The sequence below is a fragment of the Cyprinodon tularosa genome, unplaced genomic scaffold (assembly GCF_016077235.1).
Source record: "Cyprinodon tularosa strain WSP-4 unplaced genomic scaffold, ASM1607723v1 ctg19, whole genome shotgun sequence".
Lineage (NCBI taxonomy): Eukaryota > Metazoa > Chordata > Actinopteri > Cyprinodontiformes > Cyprinodontidae > Cyprinodon > Cyprinodon tularosa.
The window spans coordinates 3,078,564-3,105,170 of NW_024038678.1; the positions used below are offsets into that span (position 1 = coordinate 3,078,564).

Genomic DNA, 26,607 nt, shown 5'->3' on the forward strand with positions numbered 1-26,607 from the left:
TTCACGCACAACCATCTCTAGGGTTTACAGAGAATGGTCCGGAAAAGAAAAAACATCCAGTGAGCGGCAGTTCTGTGGGCGGAAATGCCTTGTTGATGCCAGAGGTCAGAGGAGAATGGCCAGACTGGTTGGAGCTGATAGAAGGGCAACAGTGACTCAAATAACCACCCGTTACAACCAAGGTGGGCAGAAGAGCATCTCTAAAAGCACAGTACGTCGAACTTTGAGGCAGATGGGCTACAGCAGCAGAAGACCACACCGGGTGCCAATCCTTTCAGCTAAGAACAGGAAACTGAGGCTACAATTTGCACAAGCTCATGGAAATTGGACAATAGAAGATTGGAAAAACGTTGCCTGGTCTGATGAGTCTCGATTTCTGCTGCGACATTCGGATGGTAGGGTCAGAATTTGGCGTCTACAACATGAAAGCATGGATCCATCCTGCCTTGTATCAACGGTTCAAGCTGGTGGTGGTGGTGTCATGGTGTGGGGAATATTTTCTTGGCACTCTTTGGGCCCCTTGGTACCAATTGAGCATCGTTGCAACGCCACAGCCTACCTGAGTATTGTTGCTGACCATGTCCATCCCTTTATGACCACAATGTACCCAACTTCTGATGGCTACTTTCAGCAGGATAATGCGCCATGTCATAAAGCTGGAATCATCTCAGACTGGTTTCTCGAACATGACAATGAGTTCACTGTACTCAAATGGCCTCCACAGTCACCAGATCTCAATCCAATAGAGCATCTTTGGGATGTGGAGCCGACAAATCTGCGGCAACTGTGTGATGCCATCATGTCAATATGGACCAAACTCCCTGAGGAATGCTTCCAGCACCTTGTTGAATCTATGCCACCAAGAATTGAGGCAGTTCTGAAGGCAAAAGGGGGTCCAACCCGTTACTAGCATGGGGTACCTAATAAAGTGGCAGGTGAGTGTATATATTGTGTGCTTTAAGATTACCATCAAAAGTCGACCAGATGTACTCACATCGATTTCACTGAGGATGACGTCCACAACGCTACCGATGACTATGATGAAGTCAAAGACGTTCCAAGGATCCCCAAAGTAGCCCTGCACAGAGAGACACAGCATTCTGACTCACAAAATCAATATTGGGAAACTCTTAATAGGAGCAAATATTAGAGTACTTACCCTCACTTTGAAGGCCATGAGCTTAAGGATCATCTCCACTGTGAAGAGCACAGTGAAGATCAGGTTCAGGGTGTCTGACAGCTTGGTAACGTAATTTGACTGGTTGCAGTGCTGTTAAGGTGAAAAACAGAATCAACTTATTAAACTGTTAAATTAATTCAACAGATCTGATTTTGTAAGATGTGTGAAACACTTTTGGAAATAATATGATACAACAAAAACACACACGTCAAATTCCCTAAACTGTAGCCAATATGTAAAGCATTTTTATACCATATTCCACATTATAGAAGCTTATTAATGCTGCAAAAAAACATGATTGTGATGATTTTGCTAAATAATAAGATCACGATACTGACTACAATTAACATGTTTTCCTGACTTTAATTTCCTTATTTTCTTGTTCTCTTTTTCTGTAAGCTTTCAGGTATAGTGGAGAATTTTCAAGAATTTGTGAAAAGACCCACCCTCTCCACTTAAAAAAAAAAATGCATATGCACAACCGTGTACCCGCTCCTGATAAGGAACGCCTATTAAACACGTTCAAGAGCCACTAGCCACTTTCTCCTCGTGCACTCTCTGTTTAAAAGTTGGGGTTTGTATCGCTCATACAAGATTACTTTCCAAAAGAAGATTTGCAATTTTTCCACTATGTCATACTCAGAAAAATAACACCCTCCACTAAACCTTTAAGCATTTTAGCCAGTATGTGTGTATACATGTTCATGACATTGCAGGCAGCTTGAGTCCATTTAAACGGACATACATATTATGGGCAGGCAGAATTTGAAATATAGTATTCTACCAAATTTTCTATTCATGCAGTCCATAGCCACTGATAATTCAGTAAATTGTGCAGGTCTAATTGTTATATTTCAGTGAATAAGATTTTTCATGTTCAAGCTCAGGCTAGTTTTCTAGTTTGCAGGGCGATAATTCTGGTACATCAATATGTCTGATGTTAGATCGTTTCTAATCTTCATAATGATTGGTTGTGGTTTCAGCCTCATTGCTTTTACTTACCTGCATCCCCAGACACAATGTGTTCAGCATAATTAGGAAGAACATCAGGTACTCAAAGTAGCAGGAGGTTACGATGTACCAAACTCTGTACTGGTATGGGTTTTTGGGGATGTAGCACCTGAGAGGACGAGCCTTCAGGGCGTACTGCACACACTGACGCTGAGGAGGGATAAAACAGACAGGAAATGTGTGTTAGGAATAAAATAATCAGTCAGTTATTTGAAAGCTACAGGTTGCAACCAAAAAAATACAGACACTAAATGATGCATAACTTTGAGAAATAAGAATCTGAAATCTTAGTGCAACTGGTATTCAGTCCCCTTCAGCCCTGATAAATTCCAGTCTACTAGATTGCCCTCAGAGAACAACCAACTAGGAACCAGTTTACCTTTTAACATAATATTACCTTATATGGAACAGAGAAGTGCCACTGTTGAAAGAAAACTAACAGAAATCCTGTATAAAGTATGCCAAAAAGAAGAATAAAAAGAATCTTGAATACGGTAATTGATTATTGAAATAATCATCAACTAATTGAGTAATCGATTAATCGTTAACTGGAGTATAGAGACTTTAAAATATGCCTTTAGCTGACAGAGAAACCCAATTAGTAATTGTTAAAAAAATGTGTACATATTTTGCATTTAAGATAAAAACCTTTTTTGTCCATCAATATGCTCTATCCAGAACTCCTCAAGTAGAAGCATTTTAGTTTCACCTGGTTTAATTCTGTAAAAAAAAACTTCTTTAAGGAACCTTTGGGTATCCGATTATCGATCGATTAATTAAAAAAATAATCGACAGATTATTTGATTTTAAATAATCTTTGTTGCAGCCCTAAAATAATGCTTAAAAACAGTCAACAGGATAAAACATAGTTGCAGTATCAAAGTCTGGGAATTCTTTCCCTCTGTAGGGAAAGGTGACAAGGTCAGAGTTGATTTGATGTTAGGTGGGATGTTAGAAGCTGAAAAGGACTAGAAACTCATGTGAATCTTCAGCAAAAAAAAGGCCTAAACATATCAAATATTTCAACTATAAAAATGTGGATCTATTTGAACGTTCCAGTCAAAGTCCAGACCTAAATCCAATCATGAATCTGTAGCAGGGCTATTTGTTCATCAGGGGACTGCACACCACAATATTCATATTATCGTTTGTAAAACGGTTTTCAAAGAAGGCTCTTTTTCTTTCAACTCATATGCACATCTCACTGATACTCTTTAAAATAACATTCCAGTCAAATACACCGAAGTTTGAGGTTTCTACCCGCCAGGTTTGACAGTGTCCATACTTTTAAAAGGCAGTGTATACTGTCTTTTTTTATTCTAAATGAAAAAACCCCAAAACAAAACATTTCTTAGCTTCATCCTAACAAACCTGATTCTTGTCCAGCTCACAGTTCTTATACTCCTGTTCACCCTGCTCCTGGAAGGTGACTATGACAAAACCCACAAAAATATTCATCATGAAGAAAGCGATGAGAATGATATAGATTATGAAGAAGATGGACACGTCCACACGGTTGTTATAGACTGGACCCAAGTCTTCTTCTGCTGAATCTATGGCTCTGTACAGGAGTCTAGAAGCAGAGAAAAAGAATAGGAGAAAGATAAAAGATGGAGGCTCTAGGCAACATAATTACTTTAAAATCCCTCAATTTAACTTCCTAAAATGGAAATCAGACAATTGCACAACTTATCAAATAAGAATATATACTGAGCTCACTTTGGCCATCCCTCGAATGTTGATACAGTGAAAAGAGCCAGCATCCCGTTGAGCACGTTGTCAAAATTAAAGTCACTGTTGATCCACTCTCTTTTAGCTAGAACAGTGTCCTGTAGTGAGTTTTCCACGTGCTTTAAGTAGTATCCCCTAAAAACATGAAAAGAGAGTCATGACTCCATGTTAACATTATAGGTCTGATAAACATTGTAGTTCTGTGTTGTCTGCCTTACCGGCATTCCTCCGCCGTCACTTTGGTTGAGTCTGTGCAGCTGTAGAATTTACCCTGGCAAAGAAGAGTAGTGACTAAATGAATCCACAAGCAGATAGGCTTCCATGCCATGGATCAGTTTAGAAATCTGACCTTCGCTGAGGCCTTTCAAGTAAGCACTATTTTAAAATAAACTACCTTGAAGAGTTGCACTCCGATGCAGGCAAACATGAAATTCAGCAGCATGGTGACCAGAACAATGTTGCCAATTGTTTTGATGGCCACAAACACACACTGGACCACATGCTGTAAAAAAGGGGGAAAAAAAGCAAAAAATACAGAGATTAGGTAAAAATATAAATGTAATTTTAAACCAATTATCAAAACTTAAAGGGAAAATGTTAGATTTTTCCTTTAGAAATGCAGTAGCATAAAATGCTTTAAAATCAGCATTTATAGAGATTTCAAAATGAATAAAACTAAAAGAAAATTATAAATCAAAATAAAAATCGAGTAAATGTTTATTATGAATAAAACCTAGTTGATAGGTCAGCATTAGTACCCCTTCCTATGACTCAGTACCCATGAAGTACCCCTCAGGTTGGTGACCCCTGTTTTATCCTCTTTATCAAACCAATAAAAAACTTTCTCCAAAATTTTTTTTCCTGCATGTTTACACACACTAACTAGAAGCATCTCCATTATGCCGTCTCTCAGTAGAAAGATTGATTGCAAATCAAAATTGTGCTTTCAACCATCACATTAACAACATTTTGTAAAAAGATGACATCAGAAAAAAAAAAAAACTGCAGCGGGACCTTTATGGTTATATCATCATACCAATAAATCATACGGCCCTGTAGCTTGTTACTTTTTAGCCGCTTTGATTTGTTACTACTAAGTTTTGGCAAACAGCCGTTTAGATACTTGTACTTAATATTCTGGTAGCACATTTTTGGGGAAAAACTAAATTTTGACTATGTTCTTTCTGTCGTTCAAGTCCTCTAAATCTGATCTCATTAAAGCTGAGAAAATTCTTAAATTACTAATAAAAGCGCCTGATTTGATTTAAAGTTGTAACAGATTTGTACCAAGAAGAGGAAGAAGAAGAAAATTACACAGAAATGCATGAATATAATTGCAGGTTTACTGTGAGATAGTGCCGACAAGTTTTATGTAATGTTGGTACTTTATTTACCTTTAAGCCTTTTGCCCTGTTGATGGCTCTGAGAGGCCTCAATACCCTCAACACCCTGAGAATCTTCACCACAGAGATGGCACTGGATCTGCAAACAACACCCGAAAACAGTTTCAATCCGTGTGTTTTAGTATTTTAAATTGCTGTCAGTATTTGTCAAATAATATGCTACACATGTTAAGAGTGAAAACAGCAGCTTTCTCTTCTTGACTGATTATTAAATGTTAACTCACTCCATTCCCATGGACAGCAGAGACACCGTGACCACAATCAGATCCAGGATGTTGAAAGAGTTACGACAGAAAGAACCTTCATGCATGAACGCTCCATACACAGTCATCTGCCACAAAAAAACAACAACAATGAACTTATATGCAGGATCAAATCAGCAAGTGTTAAAGCTTTAAAAAACATATTGAGCATTTTTATTGTTGTTGATTTAGTTAAATACAACTTTTTGTAATCAAGTTTTTTTGTCATTCTATCAGCAGAAATGTTGACCTTTGCATTATTTGACATTGCATCTGAATTTTAAAACATTATTGTGAGCTTAATCTTTATTATTGTAATACCTCACTATGAACTGTTTTTTGTTTTGCCTTAATGATTGTACAACAAATTAAATGTTAGCTCTACCTTCAACACGATCTCAATAGTGAACACAGTTGTGAAGACAATGTCAGCATAGGCCAAAATCTGAAAAAAGCACACAAGACAAAAACAAAAGCTGTTATATTGTCACCTCCATCATACCTACAACCAATTTCCAACATGTTTTATTAGAGCTGAATGTCACCTGGTTTCTATAAGATTTTGGATCGATGGGGTCTTCAGCTGCCAGTGAGATGGATGACAGAAGGATGAAGAGGAGGATGAGGTTGGTGAAGGACGAAGCATTGATGATCTTGTAGCACAGCTTACGGAACCTGGAAACCAAATAGGAAATTGTATACATCCATAGAAAGATACCTAAAAGTGATTTTAATGAGAATACCACGTGTCTTTTACTTAATAAGGTGCAGGTTTGCATACATACTTGTTTTGAGGGCCAAATATGAAAAAGGAGCTGGCTTCTGGCAAAGGAACAGCTTCTTCCTTGAGCTGCAGATCAGCCATCGGTCGGGGTCGAGGACTAATTGGGATTTCAGGTTCTTCCTCCTCGTCATCACCTACAAAAAATGTATGTTATAGTTCACTGACAAAAAATAAAAATTTCTAAATCTTCTGATAACACAATATTAACCACATCCTTATCCAATCTCAAATCAGGATCCTAATAACACATAATGAAATGATTTGCATGATTAGTTTTTAACTAAAGTCTCACTAAAGGAGATTTATAAGTTTATTCATTGGTTCCAGCAGCTTATATAGAGTAAAAAGGCCAGACTTAAAGCAAGTACACGAAAGCATAAAAAGTTGTAATGTCCTGGAATATGTTTCCTTTAGATATAAAAATATCTGCACAATATAGAGCTAAAGAAAGACAACACAGTAGTTGACTTGGATTATTGCACATGCACTGTCGAAATGTACTGACCATATAAATAAGAAAAAATTAAAGTAAAATTATTGACTTGGATATACAGCCATTCAGCAAAACACCTCTATATGAGATTTGACCAATTAGATCAGACATTAAATGATCTGTTACCTACTGTAAATAAAGTTGAAAAAAGTTAAGTGAAAAAGTTTAAAGTTAATTCAAAAGTTAATAAACAAGCTAAAAGTAAAATAATGTAAGTGCCTATATCAGCATTTATGTTCAAAGGTTATGTTTTAAATTTTTGTTTCATGAATTTCTTATAGAAGTGCTTTTTTAACATCTTACAGTAAGGTAAGATTTTGATTTTCGCCAATAAAATATATTGATTTTTGATTTGAAAATATTTTACCGATTGCCCTATTGAGGGGCTGACACCAAACGACATGTAAAGTGATCCAAGTTTCTGCCGTTAGTATTTAACCTTGTAAAACAAGCTGGTATATAGATCAGCAAATCATTAGTACATTTTGTTTTACCTGGGAAATCAGCAGGTGGAAATGGATCCTTTACTTCATTGACATTTGACTCAAACTCATCAATTTTGAGCTGCAACAAAAAGATCAAAGTTGACTAAATATATACTCCCTACTATATAACATGATATCAGAGAGAATATCAACCTTGGCTGTAGTGGGCATTCCCTCAATTTTTGCCCTCTGCTCAGCCAGCTTCTTTGCAATCCTCTCCCTCTCTTCATCAGTCTTCTCAGGCATTTTTGATCTGTGTGTAAAAGTGAAAAGAAAAGTAAATAAAATATGGCAACGTGCAAACACACATCTCCCCACCAACAAGGTAACAGTGGAGTATTGAATAAGTATACTAGAATTTTCGGGAGTCAGTTAAACAGGGGCCTTTACAAATATGTATTAAACCTTTTTTGCTTTATGTAGAATAGAAAAATCCTTTATTTTTCCACAGTGGAAGAATTAAGGCATCATAAGCAGCAAGGGAAAAGTTTACAACAAAAGAAAAAATACAATAGTGTCATCAAAACTGCATCCTAAAAAACACTGTGCACGAAAAACAGCAACAGGCTGGTTAAAATGAAATGGAAAGAAAACTTTGCAATCAATGACAAATAACTAATTGAACTTGTCAGGAGCACTTCATTCATTTCCAGGATTTAAAAACCTCACACTTTTTTATTAGTTAATCTAGCTGTGGCCCTGGCCCCATCTTTTGACCTAGTATTTGTCTAAACTGTGATTTCATTCACCTAAGCAGCTTCTTCCTCATCTTCTCCTCTGCCTTTTCCTTTTGAGCTGAAGTCAGACTCTCAGCCTCTGCCAGGTTGTCAACCGCAATGGCCAAGAAGACATTGAGGAGGATATCTGGTTGTTAAAGAGGTCAGGAAAACAATAAAAACTTTCAGTTGGTGTATTGTATGTTTTTAAGATAAAGGAGATATTCCTTTGCAACTTCAAGGATACAGTTTCCACAGACGAAAAGGACAATAAAATATATGGAAACCAAGATGCCAGGGATCTCTGGCCCTCCGTACGCCATTATGCCATTGTACATGATGTTTGTCCATTCCTCTCCTGTGAGGATCTAGGTGAAAAACAATTACTACCAAACGTCTGCATCTTGCACCGAAGCTGCTTAACATTATGTCATCTTGATGAGCCCTACCTGAAACACGCTAATCAAGGCCTGAGGAAAGTTGTCAAAGTTACTGCGTCTGGCACGGTGGTCATCAAAGTTGAACTTCCCACCAAACACCTGCATTCCCAAGAGTGAGAAGATGACAATGAAGAGGAAGAGAAGGAGCAGCAGAGAAGCGATGGAGCGAACAGAGTTGAGAAGAGAGGCCACCAGGTTGCTCAGAGAGGTCCAGTACCTATAAAAGCAGTTCAGACATGGCAGATTACACTCAAATGGTCCACATCCTCATGGCAGAGGAGTAAAACAATATAAACATACTTTGTCACTTTAAAGATCCTCAGCAGCCGAATACACCTGAGCACAGAGAAGCCCAGGGGAGCCACAGCTCCTGCCGACAACATGATCATCTCCAAAATACCACAAAGCACCACAAAGAAGTCGAAACGGTTAAAGAGCGACATAAAATATGCTCTGGGTCCCAAAGCGTACATCTTCACAAACATCTCAATGACAAACAGCACCAGTAGGACCCGACTCGCCACATCTGAGGAAATGAAAGAAAATAATAGAGTGCAGCTTAATCAAGATATTAACAACAAATCTTAGGGTAACGCATTAAATAATCTGCTAACCTTGCAGAGCTGTAAGCGAGTCAGGCTGATGGTGGAACTCAGTGGCTATGGTCAAAGTGTTGAGAAAGACAAGGAACATCACACCCCAGTAAAAGCTCTTGGTTTTCACATAAATCAGACACTTCATCCTGAAGAAACGGTTCCAGCGACGAGCCAAACGGCTAAACATGAAAAAATAATCCTTCAGCACTGTGCCAAACAGCTGTAAATACACCATGCCAGCAGAGATCCATTTACTTGGTGACTGACTCACTAGTAATAGATGATACGACTCTTTCCTTCCAAGTCATACAGGCTGTCTGTGTCAGAGTCTCCACTGGTAAGAGGCAGAAGACCTGAGAAAAAACAAGCAATAATTCTAAGTAAAATTTTTTTTTTATTGTTTGACAAAATTCAATATTGTTATCAATACGTCTTTTTTAAAAACACCTCTCAAAAAAGCTAATTTATTCAGTTCAAAAATATTCAAAAACATGAATATGCTTTGATGTATCCTTTTAAATTTGATAGAACTGTTTACTTTATAGCTCTGGCTTTATATTTAGGATTTGTGTGATTTGTGTGTGTGAAAATCAATCCTCCACAATAACTTTTATACAGTTATTACATAAGTCCAGTAAAATGCACTGAAGAGTATGACTAACAAATCTTGAGGGATATATTTTATCAAGGCTCTGTAGGAGGCTTAGAGAGCTTACCTTTGCCTTCTCTGTCAGCATCAAGGACTTCTGCATGAGTGATCCACTCCATGTAGCCATGGAGGTCTTCATCCAGCTGCTGACGTTCCCTCAACTTCTGAAACTCTCCTCGTGACCTGGCCTTCTCTCGCTCTTTGGTAAACTCTCTATTTAGGACCAAATAAAGAAATGGTAAATTGTCTGAAAAGGTAGAACATGCACAGTGGTTAGCAGAAACAACAGGTATCTTACCCACTGAGCACGCCAAGGACGAGATTAAGCACAAAGAAGGAGCCGATCAAAATGAGAGGAACAAAATAGAGCCATGGCCATTCATATCCAATGGCGTCATTCACCTGAGAGACAAGGCAAGACTTTTAGTCAAAAAAACAACAGGTCACTCTTTATTTAAAATGTAAAGTATGAACCCTACAGGTTGTTGTAAAGGATGTGGGGTAATAGGTTACTGACCCAGTAAAGCACTTTGGTCCACCCCTCCATGGTGATGCACTGATACACTGTTAGCATGGCAAAGCCAATGTTATCAAAGTGAGTGATACCATTGTTGGGACCTTCCCAGCCAGGCCTGCACTCCGAGCCATTGATCGTGCAGCGGCGTCCATTCCCAGCCTGAGCACATGGAGCAGGTAGCTCGCCTTCTGCTGCTGCATAGATATCTGAGGATAAAAAAAAAAGACATTAGTAAGGAAAGCAAACACCCAGACTTCTAGGTAATATTTTTAATGGTATCCTTGGTAAATACTTGTTCCAGTGTAGTAACAGGTCTTATGCATTTTGCATTTAAATAGCTCCAGTCCCATAATGGCGTAGATGGTGACCAGTAAGAACACCAACAGGGCAATGTGCAGCAGAGGCAGCATGGCTTTCAGGATGGAGTTCATTACTACCTGAAGGCCTGAGGGTGAAAGTATAACAAAACAAGAGCTAAGTGATGTTTCCAGAAACAGAGTAAACCAAGTTTACTATTTTTCCAAAGTACAGCTGGAAAATATATAATTCAATAACTGCTATCATAACATCAATGTAAATAAAATTGCAATTGTAAAGGACTGCTTGGGTGCAGAATTTGGATAGTTAAAGTGCTCTGCATTCATGCTCTGCATGTCAATAATAGCAGCCTTTGATGATTATGTTTAGTAACAGAAATGCCAAAGCCTATCGACAGTCGATGGGTCATTATGATAGAGGAAATAAAATGAGGAATCAGGAATTATTTACAATAGCATCACAATTAATTGTTCACTGATTCTGTTCTTCAAAATATGGATGGCTGGACTTCACAGCAAGATTTTATTTGTATTTCTATGTGTGATTTTTCTGTCTTCTGCAGCTCCTGTGAGATATATACGGGCAATATGCAAGGCCAGTTTTTCTGGTGGAAATATCCTCAATGCGAGCAAGAGGAGAAATCACTGAATACTGTTGGCGCATGGATGATGTCAAATATAAAACTCAAACTAGATTTACACTGCTTGTGTAAAAAAAACTTTTTTTTACCCTTAGAAAAATCCGACTAACTTTAAATAAGTTACAATTAACATTATGGTAATTTTTTCTAAATGCAAGAGTCCTAAAAGAACGATGTTTTCTGTGTTCGACTGAAGTCAAACTCCATTCCTCAACTTTGCTTTTATCTTGTACATAAATTATATATTTTTCTCCTTGTTTTTAGATGCCATGGTAGCATTGCAGCCTTAAATATTTAAAATTTGCTTGAACTGTATTTCTATGTTTTGTGCTTTACATTTATGTTTTTGCTTTATTTGTTTTTTTTTGTATCTGTACCTTGCAGGTAAGACTGCAACTGATTACATTTCAGATATTAAGGAAAAAAAGAGGATCTGTCTTGTTATGCAGTGTAAATGTCTTGTCTCCACAGGCTCTTACTAGGCACTCCTGAAACAAGCCGAAGGGGCCGCAACACTCTAAACGCTCTCAGTGCCTTCATGTCAAACCCCCCACCCTTCTCCATTGGCACTCCTGCGATCATGTTAATGGTATCCAAACCAAAGGTGAAGAGTCTGTAAGAGAAGATAATTAAACTATAAATACCTAAAACTTCAAGAAATATTGTGTTGAAATACTAAACACACAAGCAATACAATGAAGGAACATTGTTAACATTAGCTTTCTGTGACAAGGAAAGGGAATATGCTCTTTGGCAAAACATGTATCAAGCTGCAGCACAGAGCTCAACTTACCCCATGAAAACGATGACAAAGTCTAATATGTTCCAACAGTTCCGTAAATAGGCCCCTTCATGGAATACAAGCCCATACGCTATGATCTTCATAAAGCACTCAAACGTGAAAATGATCAGGAAGATATATTCCAGACTTTCCTGCAATAAGATTAAAAAAAGGATGATTTGAAACTGTCTAAACAGCAGATTTCATTAACGAAATTCTCTCAGAACTCGGGTAAAGATTGAATCTGAGTGTCTCGTAGACCATGCCTACGTATCTAACATTAGTAACGTGAAGGTAAACCAAAGATCAGAGGTGCCTATAGACCATCTGAAGCGTCTTCAAGAATTTATTGTACAAAATGTTTCCCTAAGTCGACTCAAGCATTGGATATAATAAAAAAAAAAAAAAATTTAATTGTTGCTAAATGAAAGCATGTCTGTTTCTATGTTCAGCATTGAAATAGACAAATTCAGAACAGAGTAAAATTAAACATGAATGATTCATTTGACATTTAGTGTAAATGTTAGTCTTCTGCTTCATTCAATCATACTCATGCAGAACCAGGCGTTGATTAAAAATGAGAGGTTCTAAAACAACCTTATACAGAGTTCCCACAATTAACACATGTTCTAAACATGGGTAGTGAAATGTCTGTATGCTTTTGATGAAAAAAGAAAAAAATGTTTCTGGACTACATCTTGCATGACCTACTTCTTACAGCATGGTGGGGGTGGGGGGTGGGGGGGGTAACTTAGATCTTCTTACAAGTTCTCCCCCAGAAAATGGCAGTAAGGAGTAAGATTTGACAGGAGGCTTATTGAGCCAAAGCACAGCAGGGAAGAAACTCAGAATCAAACTGTTAATTTGTCAAATTATTGCTATTCATCAAGGCTGGTGATGTTTAAGTAGGAGTGTATTGATTTGATGATATAAGCAGTTCAAATAAGACTCAATTTGAAAATGTTGAAAAAATATACCACATACATGTTTACTGACATTTATTTATATAATCTTTGTTGCTGAAACTTACAAATATTATTGTCCGCTGCTTTATTATGTGTTGTAGTTAATCTTTTTTCATATGGTGGATATTAGCTGCAACCTCAGATTTTGGTCTAAATTTACAGCCACCATTACCCTGAAAGTCAAACTCTCCTTGATTTTGACTCCTCCTCTCATGAACTGCCTTAATTCTTCTTGTCGTGTGTTTGACGTTGTCAGAGACATTGTTCCACAAGTTTTAGGGTATAGAAGTTGTAGATTTTTCATCTGCATATTCATGATGCAAATTTGACAATTACTCCATATGTCAAAGGAACTCGATTACACAGAGATCTGTTGACTATGGAGGTCATTGAAGTACAGGGACTCATTATTGTGTTCATAAAGTTTTGGTATTCAAACAAACATCAGTTGATACATATAGTTTGCCACCAGCCAGAAATACTAATAAAAGCTTGATGGATACATGATTTCATGAACTTTTCACCAAATTCTAACCTTACCAAACAAATTCTGGAGCAAAAACCAAGACTAACTGAATCAGGCAATGCTTTTTAGTTAATATCGATATTTTGAAAGCCTGCACAAACTGTGGGCACATCTTCTAGTTCTTAGATAACAGGAGTTGCAAATAGATGTTTTTGGTTTTAACATGAAGTTGCTGGTGAAGATTCAGCAACTCCTGTTATCTAAGAACTAGAACATGTGACCACAGGTTCTTCTCATTTAAGTTTCCGAGTTTAAAGACGCTTCGCCTCCCATCCAGGAAGCTTTTTCAATTCAAATGTCAGAAACAGCGTTGAGTTGCTTTATACAATAGCCCAACAAGGCCTCGTTTTTGCTTAGACATGCAAATTGAAACGAAGGAATGGATCCACTCCTTGGGAATGGTGGTTGTTTGGCTTCTATTGTTAGCCTGCAATGCGTCATACATGTCTGTCTCTGAAAGAGGGTTGTTAAAGGGAATGGTTGGCCTGGCTAAACACGCAGGGTCTTCGCTTCCCCTGTGAAGGGGTTGGGGTTGCGATAAAAGCGGGAAGGGATTAACACAATTGCTGCATTGTAGGTTTTTAAAAGCTGAAATCTGAGTCCACCCCCTCTGTTTAAGGTTGGTTTTTATTTCTTAACATAGGTGGTTTCCTTCATGCCCGTCTAAAACCACCTATTTACTTTGACCAAAATGTAAACATTCTGGTGTAGATGTACTGCATAGTCTTGGCTCGAGGAGGTAGCTCTTCTGGGTTTGGCCATGCATCTGTGGAGAGGTTGTTTGGTTTCTCCAATATAAAGATCAGAGCTTTCTTCACTGCATTGAACTGCATACACCACTCTGCTCATATTTGGTCTGGGGGTTTTGTCCTTAGGATGCACTAGTCTCTTTTTAAGGGTTTGGTTTGGTTTGAAACCAAGCAAAAACAAGGCCTTGTTGGGCTACTGTATAAAGCAACTCAACGCTAATTTTGACTTGAAAAAGCTTCCTGGATGGGAAGCGAAAAGTCTTCAAACTTGGAAACAAAGTCCTGTGTCTTTTGTTTTTTTTTTTAAACTTTTTTTCTAACCTTTCTATCATCTCAGCCACATCTGTTTGTGCCACTGTAACATCAGCAAAGTATTTTCCTCCCAATGAACTTGCTCAACATTCACCAATCTTTGTAAACATAAAAGGCTGTTTAGGAAAATCAAGTGGATCATCAGTTTCTTCAGTCAAGTTCCTGTCAACAACCATGTCACAGCAAGACGTGCCCAATATAGGGCCAAGAGGGTGATGGACATTTTTCACCTGTAAAGTAGGTGAAACATGGTTCTTTTGTTAAAGCTCATTTAAGCATTTTTCTACTTATGATATAGAAGATGCAGTTAAAACAGCCTCTTTCTGAAAAATGCTTTAGGACGTAGACATATTCTTCCTCCAAACCCTAATCCTCATAGATGGTTTCCTTGGAAACTAGTCATATTTTCAAACAACTTATTGCACATCTTTTTAAGATGTTGTCAGGTGTTCAGTAGATAGTGACGGCTATAAAAGTAGAAGTCACTTTTATAAACCCCAGTGCTTTACAAACATTCAGCTTTTTGTGGCAAAAGATATGCTGCTTTGAGCAAAGATCTTCATTACCTTTATTAATGTCCCAATGGGCGATTAGTTTAACAGTAAGTTTAGATATGTTAATAAATATTAACATATCTAAATGAAAAAATATAACCACAGATGCAACCATTTCACCTTTCATATTTAAAAAAACAAAATATATCTCTTAAAAAGCATATTAAGTACTGGTATGAAAACATGAACAATGAATATTCAATAAATAAATTATGCTTAGCCTTTAAAATTCATTAAGAAAAAAAGCTGATGATATACTGCATTAATGTCATGACCAAAGGCTGCATCTTATGGATAATGAGTCTACAAAAGCAATCAGCACTTTCAGCTTACAAAATTCCCTGTTATGAGGTGAACATACGTTTGGCAAAGTTTTGGCACAGTTAGGTAGATTCTGCCAAACTTCTGCCTCCGACTCGCACAATGACCACTATGACCAGTGCGTATCAAATATGCTTGAACTAATTCAGTCCTAATTTGCTGGAGCTACAGCATAGATATTGCTAAAAGAGTGATCATATCTCTCCTATCCTGGCTTCTCTTCATTGGCCTCCTGTTAAATCCAGAATAGAATTTAAAATCCTCCTAGTTCTCACATATAAAGCCTTAAATGGCCAAGCTCCATCTTATATCAGAGTTATAATTGTCCCTTATGTTTCTAACAGAACATTTTGCTCTGAATCTGCAGGTTTACTAGTGGTTCCTAGAATTTCTTAAAGTAGAATCGGAGACAAATATTTTAGTTATCCTCTCCTGTGGAACCAACTACCAGTTTTAGTCCGTGAGGCAGACACCCTGTCTACGTTTAAGGGTAGGCTTAAAACTTTCCTTTTTGATAAAGCTTATAGTTAGAGTGGTTCAGGTTATCCATTGCTATCTCTATAGTTATGCTGCTAGAGGCTTAGACTGCTGGAGGACATAGGGACTCATTTTTCATCATTCTACTTTATTCTATCTCTATTCTCCCACTCTGCAGAATGTGTTAGTTCAATCTCTAATGATATAGTATCTCTTATTTTCTCATAGTGGCTTCAACTGGTCTGGAGATAAATATCAGATGTGTTGCTGCCATCAACAACTTTGCCTATAGATGTTCGAGCTTGGCCTATTTTTCAGTGTAGTCCTGTTTCTCTGGCTGTGACTGGCTGGATGTGCTCTCTTCTTCCTCTGACATGGGAGCTGGCTCGGAGTTCCTCTGCCTGGCTGTGTGTTTCCTGGAACGGGCTGCCTTTGGAGCTGGTTGACAGTTGCTTTTTGTATCTCTACTTCTGTCTCCATGAACCTCAGTCGGCCTCGGCAGATGGCCACTCACACTGAGCCTGATTCTGCTGGAGGTTTCTTTCTGTTAAAAGGGAGGTTTTCCTCTCCACTGTCGTTACAGTACTTAGCATGAGGGATTGCCTTCCAGTCAAGGAGTCGATGCAATTAACTAGTTTTCCTCAGATAGAAAACTTGAGGTGTCTCCTCATTTTTTATTAAGACCTTCTTTGTGGCTTTTCTTACAGTTAATTTTGAAAAAGTTTCAGTTTGATTACAAACAAATAAGAAACTCACAGTTATGATGATGGTTCCAGGAGAAAAATATTCCTTTTTATGGTTTACCTTTAAAAAATTGTAATTGCTTCTGAGACCTGCTTGGCTAAAAATCCTTCTTTCCTAATTGGATTTTGGGCTGAACGTCAGGAAGTGGTCTTAACCATGCCTAGATGCCTAAATGTACTGAATTACTGCTTTGTGATTGGCTGATTTACTATTTCTGTTAACAAGACATAAACACTAATTATAATCTCAAGACTGTTACTACACTCAAAAGGCCTCCGTGATTTTGTCATTTTACTACACTGGTAATATATCTAATATACAGCCAAGCAGAACAATCTGACATTAATGTTAAATGAAGTTGCTTTATGTCCACAACTTGTTTTAAACAAATTTGACCAAATATATATAAAAGCTGTAACATAAATACAGTGAATACTATGGTAAATAAAAACTGGAATATTGGAATAATGATAAAAAAGCTCAAATTAGGACAACTGCCAAATAAGAGACCTGATGGGATTGAAAAGGAACTTAATTCAAAATTGTGTAAAAAAAAGTGAGTTTTCTATGTGCTTTCAGCCTTAAGCCCTGTGAGTTTCAAAATAAAGATACATCTTAAAGATGACTATTTGAATAGTATAGAATTCAACTTTATTGTTATTACACTGCCAAAAGTACAAAGCAACGAAATTCACTCTCTGCATTTAACCAATCCCCTTGGGGAGCAGTGGGCTGCCATTGTGTGGCGACAGGGGAGCAGTGTGGGGTTAAGGGTCTTGCTCATAGAGAGCCAGAGTGGCATTCTGTGTGGGGCTCGAACTCAGAACCTCAGCAATTCCAAGCGCAATGTCCTAACCACTTGGCCGCCACTCTCCCCTCCAAAATCATGTTTCAAAATATGTAGCCGCTGACACATGACCCACAGCATCACTACAGTAAAACCATTCCTGTCTGAAGCTGAAATATATTTTTTTCCCCCTTTTCCAATACCAGCTATAGTTATATTGAAAGCTAATAGTTGTGAGGGCTGGTTGGTTTTGGACTTAAAGTCTGCATGCAAATCATGTGAATGTTTCTTGTATATATATTATATGGTAATAAAAGTTTAATAAGAGTTGTATTATCTGCTTATCATATTTCATGACATGTCCTGATCCATAAATAAAAAGATAATCATGGAAGGATGAACAAAAAGCACATTCAAACATTGACCCTACAGAAACAGATGGGAGTCCAAATAAAGAACTGAGTTGTATTTGGAAGCATTAGAAATGGAGCTTGGCACTCACACCAAGGAGCAGCTGAAGCAACTCAGCATCATTCTTTGATTGCTCATAGACATAACCGTCCTGTAAAATATAACAACTACAACAAACAGCCTCTACAGGGCAAGAATCTCGCTCTACATATAACCAAAGAGCAGCTTGGATATGTTGTACTTAATTGAAACCATTTTGTTATTTTTTTATTCAGCTTACCAAATTAGCGTTGGTGTTATTACTGTCTTCTTCAGGCATGGGCAGGAACACAGCCAGAGCAATACAGTTGGCAAAGATGGTCAACAGAATGATTATTTCAAAGGTTCTGGATGATGAAGGCTTAGGATCATAACATGAATCACTGTCTCCTGTGTCATATGGGGAATAACTCAATAACAAAGTGACTCTATTGTGTTAAAGGTAACTCTCTTTTGAGTAATGGTTTGATCTTAGTTATATATATATATAGAATATTAAAAGACATATCATTTGTATGAGCTGGAGTGATCTCTGGTTTTAAAACCTCTCTGGCATAGCTGTTGAACTGAATGCAATCATGTCTACTGTGCTGCCTAATTCCCATCCATAGGGGGCTCTCCAAGAAAATTCCCCTGCCAGCTCAGCATCATGTCTCTCTGTGATGTTGAGGGACAGCTGCAGAGCCCAAGAATATGACAGGCCATTTAAACCAGGCCTGCTCGTCAGGGGAAAAATACCTTTGCTCACACTGTAAGAAGTTTTCTTTACAAATGCATGTATAGCGACTCATTTTTAACTGCTAGATGATCATTTTCAGCCATTCATCTTATTTTGAACTGTTTGTTTGGATGTATTACATTCACCTGCAAGCAGCACACCTAAATAATGCATGTAACCAACTAATCTTAGAATATTTACATGTTATGAACTACAGGAAAATTCAATAAATTTGTTTTCCGTCCACTGGAGTGGTTCAGATTGAAAAAAACCTTTTGTAATGTACCATTTTTTTGTGTTGGTCTTGTACAGTACTTTAAACTTAAAGTTGTTTTTATTTGCTGCAAGCTAAAAAGTAAGGTAAATTTTGCCAATACGCAAGATTAGCGGCAATTAAAGGTTAAAAAATGTATATGATTAAAGTTAAATGCAGAGAAGGGGGTTTAACTCATCTTCCCTTCAGTTAGCGGACTGGTTTTGGTTCCCAAATCTCAACAGAGTGACTGAAGTCTAGAAATGTTTTCCAAATAAACCAGCAGAATGTGGGGTAGTCAGGTCATTAAATGGGTAGTCGATTAATTTCATTCGATTGATGGGAACAGATTGTAATCAATCAGCTTCAGTTGAAAGATCAGAGTTATAAAAACACTGAGCCAGCCACAAGCATTACAGAAATGTTCATAATTAAAATGATCACCTGTTTCCAGATTTAAAAATAACGTCATTCAGTTCCCTGCCAGGGTTAAAATAACTCAATGATATAATGAATAGTTTAGATGCTGTGTATTCAGAAGAAGTGTATGCAGAATGTGCCTGTTAAAGTTAAGACAAAAGGATACTTCCACTCCACGATGTTGATGCAGGCCTTTCGGAAAGGGTTTTTCAGGGTGAAGAGGAACAGAGATCTGGCAGGACGAGGGTTGCCCCCTGTGGCCTGAAGCCTCTTCAGCTTCTCCCTCTGCTTCTTCTTCAGTTCCTCTTCATTCATGATGACTGGCTTGGCTGCATCCGCGTTGGTCGCCATCCTGATGCCTTCACCTTACACGGCCTTTCCACGAAATTTACTAAACAATTAATTAAATCCCAGATTGTGGCACAGTGTAGATCTTCCTCTGTGAAGGCCTCCAGAGCAACCTATCTTGTTTGCGGGTAACCCCCGCCGCCCTCTCCTGTAGCTCCCCTCCTTCTCCCTTGGTCAGACCCACGGACCTCTCCTCCTGACTAGAGACCTCTGAAAGAAAAAGCTCACCTCTGTAGAGACATTTAAAAGAGGCTCTGAGACTGGAGGAGCAGTTGCCTCTGCGTCAGTTTAAATTTAGACTGTGAAATACTGGCAAACCATGCTTGGGGATGATTGGGAGGGCAGAAGGGGAAAATGGTGGTAGAAGGGGCAGGGCAACTGTGAATGATGTGAGAAAGAGATATACAAAGTGGAGAGGCACCTGCAGCTGAGGCTGCACCTTAAACTGTAAAAAATAATAGTAAAAAAGAAAGTAGCCAGAAAATGTGCAAAGAAACAGAGTACTTTTAATGATAGTGCATTATTCTGCAGGATGGAAAAAACTTAAAAAAAAAACTTTTTGCAACATGTTTGAAATTCTTTTGGGGTAAAAAATTTCTCTCACTGTAAAATATGCAGAAAATCCTTTATGTTAAGAACTTGGGCAGGGATTGGAAAGCTAACTACAGTCCCTGCAAGAATGTTAGTATATTATCAATATTTTGGCAGATTTAATGGATAAACCCAAAGCAATGCAAATGTACAAAATCAAATGGAAATAGTTGTGTCACCGTTTAATAAAAAGAAAATGTAATACAGCATGCAGTACATAATGCACTATGTTTATACTGGAGCTACAACTGTTTTGGAAAGTATTTCTCAGCAAGCTTTGAAAAACTTCATGTTAAAACCTTCACCGGGTCTTTGAAGGTGAGACTTATTTTTAGAATTTTACTGAGCAATTCTTTAAATAAATATACTTCAAACTGAACACTGTATTACTAAGGTATGGATCTGGCTTCATGTTTGGAATGATGCCTTGCTTGAATAACACAGTCTCTAGAGTTTTTAAAGCCTATAACATCCATCTTCCAATTATTTCCTCAGGCTTCTCTCTTCATGCTGAATAAAATGGTAGCAACCATCCTTACTTAATGACTATGCCACCATCATGCATTAATCACCATCAATTCTGGGTCCTTTAAAATACAGATGTCAGAATCCAGCTTTCAAAAGTTGGTGTTCTGCAACCTTTAAATGACTCTCTGCTTTAATACACATAAATCATTTTATTAGATCCTTTGCAGAATTCTGGAAGACCTTTCCTCAACTGAGGATGTTGGACGAGGTAGTTATCTAAAAGTTACAGGATAAGAGAAAGCTATAAAAGCATCACTTAAAAATGTATTATAAATGTGTTAAAAATCCATCCGTCATCGTCTCCTGCTTATTCCCTCATGGTGGGGCCGGTGCCTATCTCCAGCAGTCTATAGGTGCAACAGTCGTCGCAGGGCAGGGAATATCCAATTATGAATACTTTTTTATTTTATTTTTTATTAAAAAATACAAAATATGAAAAAAATAGTCAAACTATCTGGTTCAAATTGTTTTTCATTCAGGAAACTATAACGGTCTTAAAATCATAATTAAATTAAATCCAAATTTTCTAAATCCGGTGAGTTAGTTAAATATAATATAAAATGACCGACTTTAAAAATAAGATTCAATTTGATAAATGAATTTGATCTAACACGAAGCTCACTTGTTTGCTGCTGTCGCCCCCTACTGCCCGTAAATGTGAACCAAGAAGAGAAATAAATGAAAATCTGAGTATCAGGCTTTTTTTTTCTTCTTTTATTTAAGTCAAAGCTGCTTAAAGTTAAGAGACAGTGAGAGCAATCAACGCAAAAGAGAATAGACATAAAAGTATAGACAGGTGACAAAATCTAGGGAAAAATACAACAGACCAACATGAGATGTACGTTCTACCACCATATGTCACAAAAACAACTTTAATGAATTTATCTTTTCATTATTTTGTAGAGCTTAACTGAAAGAGAGGAAGGAATATATCAGCATTTCCCATAAGAGTAAAACAGAATTTGACAGCAGTAATCCTAAGTTAGATGTCTTTTTCCAAGTACTAAAATATCATAACTTCTTCTGCTCATAAATAAAAAGCAACAACACTCGTATGAGATGATAGTGAATTCAACTCCATTTCAAGTAATTAATGAAAACTAAACAACAAGAAAGTACAAAACACCAGCAGATCACACTATGCAAAATCAAATGAGAAAACCTGGCATTCATTTATGTGTGAATTGCTTGAAAACTTGAGAGGAACCTGAAAGCACTATGCAAGAAGTCCAGTCTTTATTCACCACAGCACTGATTCACCATTAATGATGACAATTTTTAATTTATTCATTAAACTAAAATATGGTCCATCAATGTTATTTCGAGGAATACCTTAAAATGTGCTCACCCAAAAAAAAAAAGTTTTTTCCTTGACATGCAGAGGCGGTCTGAAATGGAATGGGCAGGAACAGGTAGGAGGGGAGGAGGTGGAATCACAGGGTAAGCAGACCCATCCATCCTTCTATCTATTTCACTGGAAAGAGCTTCTGTTCTGAATCAAACAGTTTCGTTTTAACAATCAGTAGGCATGGTAAGGTGTGGTTCTTAAAATTTGTTTTAACATTTTTTGTTTTTCTTTTTATTTACTTTTCTCATTAAAAAAAACATTAAAAAGCTGATTGGCATTTCCATATATTAAGTGCTCTTAAGAATAATTTATTTTCCCTTTTTGGATCTAAAATTTCTTCAAGCTTTATGATATTTACTATTTGAACGAATGGCAACATTGCAGAAGAATGAATTCATAACTGTAAAGCTACTAATTATAAGTAGTAGAGGTTCACTTGGCTGACAGGAATCTATATTATATTAAAAAAGTGGTTCATTGTGAACATTTTAAAACAAATCATCTTGTTGGTTTGATGAAATTGTGCCAAACAGTAAATGAATAAACCAGAACATATGGATTATTTGGTAATTGAGTATTGTTATCAAAACAAACCTCAATGTGTTTTTTTCTTTAAAGCTCATGAAACTGGAGATCCACAACAGTCTTTCTTTTTAAAATAACAAAAGGGAAAGCTCCTAATAGCAATAGTGGAAAAAAAAAAAAAAATTTAATAAATTATCTCATCCTTTAAAGCAGCTTAAAATAACTGTTAATATATTTATGAATGTGCAAATATTTTTTTCTTTTCACTAAGTTCACATTAAATGATGATAAGAGAAATACAATGTTAAAAATGCTCTGCCTGTTAGATCAGTGTCTAAAGCCTTTAAGTTATACAGGCCTTGCATTTCACATGAAATCTGAGGTTGAAACAGTGCAGCTGATGAGGGTGTAATAATACGAGTCCTGGGTGTTTTTGTTTTTCACTCTGAAGATGTTGACATTCAGTTGTGAGGTTTAACTCAGCAGCTTATGGCGATCAAAAACAGTCTTGCGCTGTTCCTGCACCTGCTTCTTCCAGCGTTGCTGTGCACCCTCAACTCGCTCCAACACTGTGTTTCCTCTGGCCAGCCCAGTGTCTGGACGAGGACGCATTTCCTGAAAACACAAAGGAAAGACACCTTAAAGACAAGCAGCAGCCAAAAACCCAAAACTTCCATCTCCCCTGAATTGCAGCCTTCTTTTACATAAGTCCTACGTGTTACCTCAGAGTCTTCCTCGTTGTGCAGAGGTTGGATGTAGGGGTCGTGTTTGCGGATAAGAGGATCCACAAGCAGCAGAAACAGCATATAGAGAAGCAGAGCCCCGACAACAGACAGGTACATGATGATGGTCACCTGGGGCATGTTGTTAGAACTTTGTTAGCCTAAACAAACTTTGTATGGAAATACATTTATCACATACTATGATTTTTTCTTTAACACAACACAAACCTATTCCTGTTATTTTAACAAAGCTCTAAGATGTACAAAATAAGCATTCCACTGATGATTTTTCAGATAGATGAATAAAACAGGAACCTGAATAATTACACTTGGTACCTTTATAGTGTTGCTGCTTCGCTCTTCATACTTGCACTCACACAACAGACAGTAAGCTTCCACATCATGGCCAGGAACTGGCATGGGATCCACCACATGGAGGCAGTTGCTGGAAATGATTGAAATTATGTTTTCATATTAAAAATCTGACAATGGTAACAAATTCAAACAATATTTATTTATACATAAATTCTACAAGTGCCAGTTAAATCAATCTTGAAGGCCAATATGAGAGCCACCTCTTGAGCTGGTGTTTCAGGGGCTCTAGTAGGGAACCTAACTTCAGATTCATTCAAATAAGACTACAGATCAGCACTGCAACAACAACATAGAGACACTGCTGGTTATAGTAATTCATATAGACAATAAATTGTGAAAGCTGGAGTCTAAAGCTTGAGTCCACTGGTAGGGTGAAAAAGGCAGCTATGAAAAAAAGATAAATAAATAAAACAACTATTTCTCTTTTTACTTTAACCTAGTACATAACTTTAAATAATTGTGTACTAGGTTATAAAAAAAAAAATCAACAACTAAAAACCAAATAGCCTCTTTAAGAGGGAAACAATAATAAAAAAAAATAAAAGCTGTTATTACCAAATTCAAATATGGGAAATATTGAACTAATACGATGCTAAAGCATCATTAGATTCCCTTCTCCAGTCCGTTCTGGCACACACCAACTGGTTAAAGGGAATCTGATTCAATGTAGGTAAAGATAAGATATTCTTGTAGGGCTCTTCAGATAATTGCTCATTCATATTGTTTAGCAAAAGCTGTTTGTTTTTTATCATTATTATTATACAAGATTAAAAGAATCCAGTTAATAAAGACAACAACAACTGGAGCAACAGGGACTCTAATAAAGATGCACATATCCCCATTATTGAGAAAATAAAAGACCAGAGAGAATATAGTCTGGGAGGCTGACATGAGGCCAACAGCAACACTGGAAGAGCAGCATTATTTTCTGACTGTTAATGGTAATGCTTTACACATGACAACAACCTGCTGTGTTCTCTGTATATGAATTAACTAAAGAGTGGGACTAAAAAACTAAAAATCTGTCAAAGGCTCATGGAAGATTGGGTTGTTTTAATGAAAAAAATCTTCAATTTGATGGTCAAAATTTAAAGATGACAATTTAGCAAAATAAACCCAACCATTACTATTATACATTATGTCCAGTGAGACACGGTGGTGGCAGTGGCATGCTGTGGTGTTATAATTCTTAATTAGATAGAAATAAAGGAAATAAGCATGAAAAAAAGGATAAAATGCTGCCTTCTCAAAAATTATTTAAACAAATCCCAGTTAGGATTGTCAAGAATAATTCTAACTATGATTGATAATTAATAAGATATGTGGGATGGAACTTTTCTTCCTGCCATAAAAAGATTCTCTAAAGTTTCTTAATCTAACTCAGATAATGTCAAGAAATATCAAAGCTTTCCTCCCAAGAACTAACCAAGAGAATCTGACTGGACACTATGTGAATACTCCCTATGTAAGTGCAAATAAAAGGCTCCTCTTACCAATCTTTCTGGGTGACGTTTATATTATAAATGTGTCCAGAGATGTTCCTGTATGGTGGGCAGATGCATTTGCAGCGGACATCCTCAAAGTTCTACAAAAAAACAAAAAACAAAAAAAAACAACAAAGAATTTATTTAATGCTTTTTAAAACTGTTTTTTTACTTATTCCACCACATGTTTCCCTGTTGAGTAAAACTCAGTCACAAACCAATGGAAAACCAAGACTGAATGAATGAAATTGATCATTAAGCTACAATAAGATACTGTATGAGGAGTGATGAGCAGCATAAAACATAACAGTACAAAACACTTTTTTTAAACTAATAACTAATTTATGAATAAATACAAATATTAGAATCACCAGAAAATTATTAACTTGCCAACCTGCAATTATTATAAATCCCTGGTAAGTCAACAAACACCTATGCAAGTTATTAATCCGATAATAACAGATTATAAACTGTAACTCCAGAACATTGTTTAAAAATAGTTGGGCCTACATCTTAAATGTACTTAAAACTAAGCTAATATTGTGAAGAGCATAATCAGACATCTCAGTTTTTAACACTTCTGCTACATACTGCAATCTTTGTTTACCTTCGCTTCTGTAAAGTCAGCCGCATCCAACAGAAACACTGTGGCTGCAACCAACATCCAGGATCCTGCTCTATAAGACATTTCTCAACAATAAAGCCTATTCTTGCTGAAAAATTACCATCGATATTCTGCTACAATGATCGACTAAACTGGTTATCGAGCGTAGCAGCTAGTTAGCAAGTTAAAGCACCAATGAAACAAATATTAAATCAGAAGCCGAAGCGGCTCTTAAGCTGTCTGTAGCTATCGGTCCGAAAATTCAAGTTGCAACAGCTGTTAAATTTCTTTTTTAATAACATTCAGGGCTGTATTCCGTTAGGGCCCCGAAGCTGCGGCTAAAGTGACTTTGCCCTTCCTGGTTACGTCACACATGACGTACCTTGAAAAACAACACCGAAGATTGAGCGATGGTGCCATCTGCTGGTCAAACACGGTAGCTACGATTGGAGAATTTACTAAACAATTGGTTCGGATTATCGGCTAAATTAAAATGACGTTAAACAGGTTAGGAGCAAGAATCTATAACCTATGGAGAACATACTCTGCCATATCTAAAAAGAAATAGAGAAATGAATAAATGCTCAATAAATAAATAAGCATTCAATTAATTGCACCCTAAAATACAATAAACAATAATTGTACATAGACATTTAAGTAATAATTACCTTATTTATTTATTGTCCGTTTTAATCTTCAACTTTATTTATTTATTACTTATTTTTTTAAGTATTTATTTATGTGCTTGATATATTTTTGTCTGTTTTATTCTTCCTTTGTATTTTTTTACCCTATTTATTTCTTCAACATTATTTATTTC

At 36.9% G+C, this 26,607-nt stretch overlaps 2 protein-coding genes across 2 annotated transcripts in view; both read right to left on the reverse strand.

Moving 5' to 3' along the window:
• Positions 1–19,613, reverse strand: part of LOC119782227 (dihydropyridine-sensitive L-type skeletal muscle calcium channel subunit alpha-1-like) — a 36,524-nt gene extending 16,911 nt beyond the window's left edge. The window contains exons 1-28 of the mRNA XM_038283103.1: positions 19,429–19,613; positions 18,113–18,218; positions 11,999–12,138; positions 11,685–11,818; positions 10,540–10,692; positions 10,248–10,453; positions 10,029–10,132; positions 9,798–9,943; positions 9,353–9,434; positions 9,100–9,260; positions 8,786–9,011; positions 8,495–8,702; positions 8,293–8,413; positions 8,079–8,193; positions 7,483–7,582; positions 7,339–7,408; positions 6,353–6,485; positions 6,113–6,242; positions 5,953–6,012; positions 5,550–5,656; positions 5,317–5,404; positions 4,317–4,424; positions 4,141–4,193; positions 3,911–4,057; positions 3,563–3,764; positions 2,183–2,341; positions 1,160–1,270; positions 995–1,078 (exon numbers count right to left, since the gene is read on the reverse strand). Coding sequence (XP_038139031.1) covers positions 995–1,078; positions 1,160–1,270; positions 2,183–2,341; positions 3,563–3,764; positions 3,911–4,057; positions 4,141–4,193; positions 4,317–4,424; positions 5,317–5,404; positions 5,550–5,656; positions 5,953–6,012; positions 6,113–6,242; positions 6,353–6,485; positions 7,339–7,408; positions 7,483–7,582; positions 8,079–8,193; positions 8,293–8,413; positions 8,495–8,702; positions 8,786–9,011; positions 9,100–9,260; positions 9,353–9,434; positions 9,798–9,943; positions 10,029–10,132; positions 10,248–10,453; positions 10,540–10,692; positions 11,685–11,818; positions 11,999–12,138; positions 18,113–18,218; positions 19,429–19,613 — 3,639 coding nt within the window. The remainder of the gene's footprint in view (positions 1–994; positions 1,079–1,159; positions 1,271–2,182; positions 2,342–3,562; positions 3,765–3,910; positions 4,058–4,140; positions 4,194–4,316; positions 4,425–5,316; positions 5,405–5,549; positions 5,657–5,952; positions 6,013–6,112; positions 6,243–6,352; positions 6,486–7,338; positions 7,409–7,482; positions 7,583–8,078; positions 8,194–8,292; positions 8,414–8,494; positions 8,703–8,785; positions 9,012–9,099; positions 9,261–9,352; positions 9,435–9,797; positions 9,944–10,028; positions 10,133–10,247; positions 10,454–10,539; positions 10,693–11,684; positions 11,819–11,998; positions 12,139–18,112; positions 18,219–19,428) is intronic.
• Positions 19,614–22,107: 2,494 nt separating this feature from the next.
• tmem9 (transmembrane protein 9) lies at positions 22,108–26,166 on the reverse strand. The gene is made up of 5 exons (XM_038283158.1): positions 25,791–26,166; positions 25,193–25,284; positions 23,661–23,769; positions 23,325–23,456; positions 22,108–23,217 (listed from the first exon to the last, which is right to left on the reverse strand). Exons 1-5 carry the CDS (start codon positions 25,869–25,871, stop codon positions 23,077–23,079), a joined length of 555 nt encoding a protein of 184 aa, XP_038139086.1. The 5' UTR covers positions 25,872–26,166; the 3' UTR covers positions 22,108–23,076.
• Positions 26,167–26,607: the final 441 nt, after the last annotated feature.

Excerpts from the sequence above, each read along its gene's own strand:
- tmem9 (XM_038283158.1), bottom strand. The coding sequence starts at position 25,871 with ATGTCTTATAGAGCAGGATCCTGGATGTTGGTTGCAGCCACAGTGTTT. Across the intron at positions 23,770-25,192 it reads AACGTCACCCAGAAAGATTG|CAACTGCCTCCATGTGGTGG; the intron begins GTAAGAGGAGCC and ends AATCATTTCCAG. Across the intron at positions 23,218-23,324 it reads ACAACGAGGAAGACTCTGAG|GAAATGCGTCCTCGTCCAGA; the intron begins GTAACACGTAGG and ends TTGTGTTTTCAG.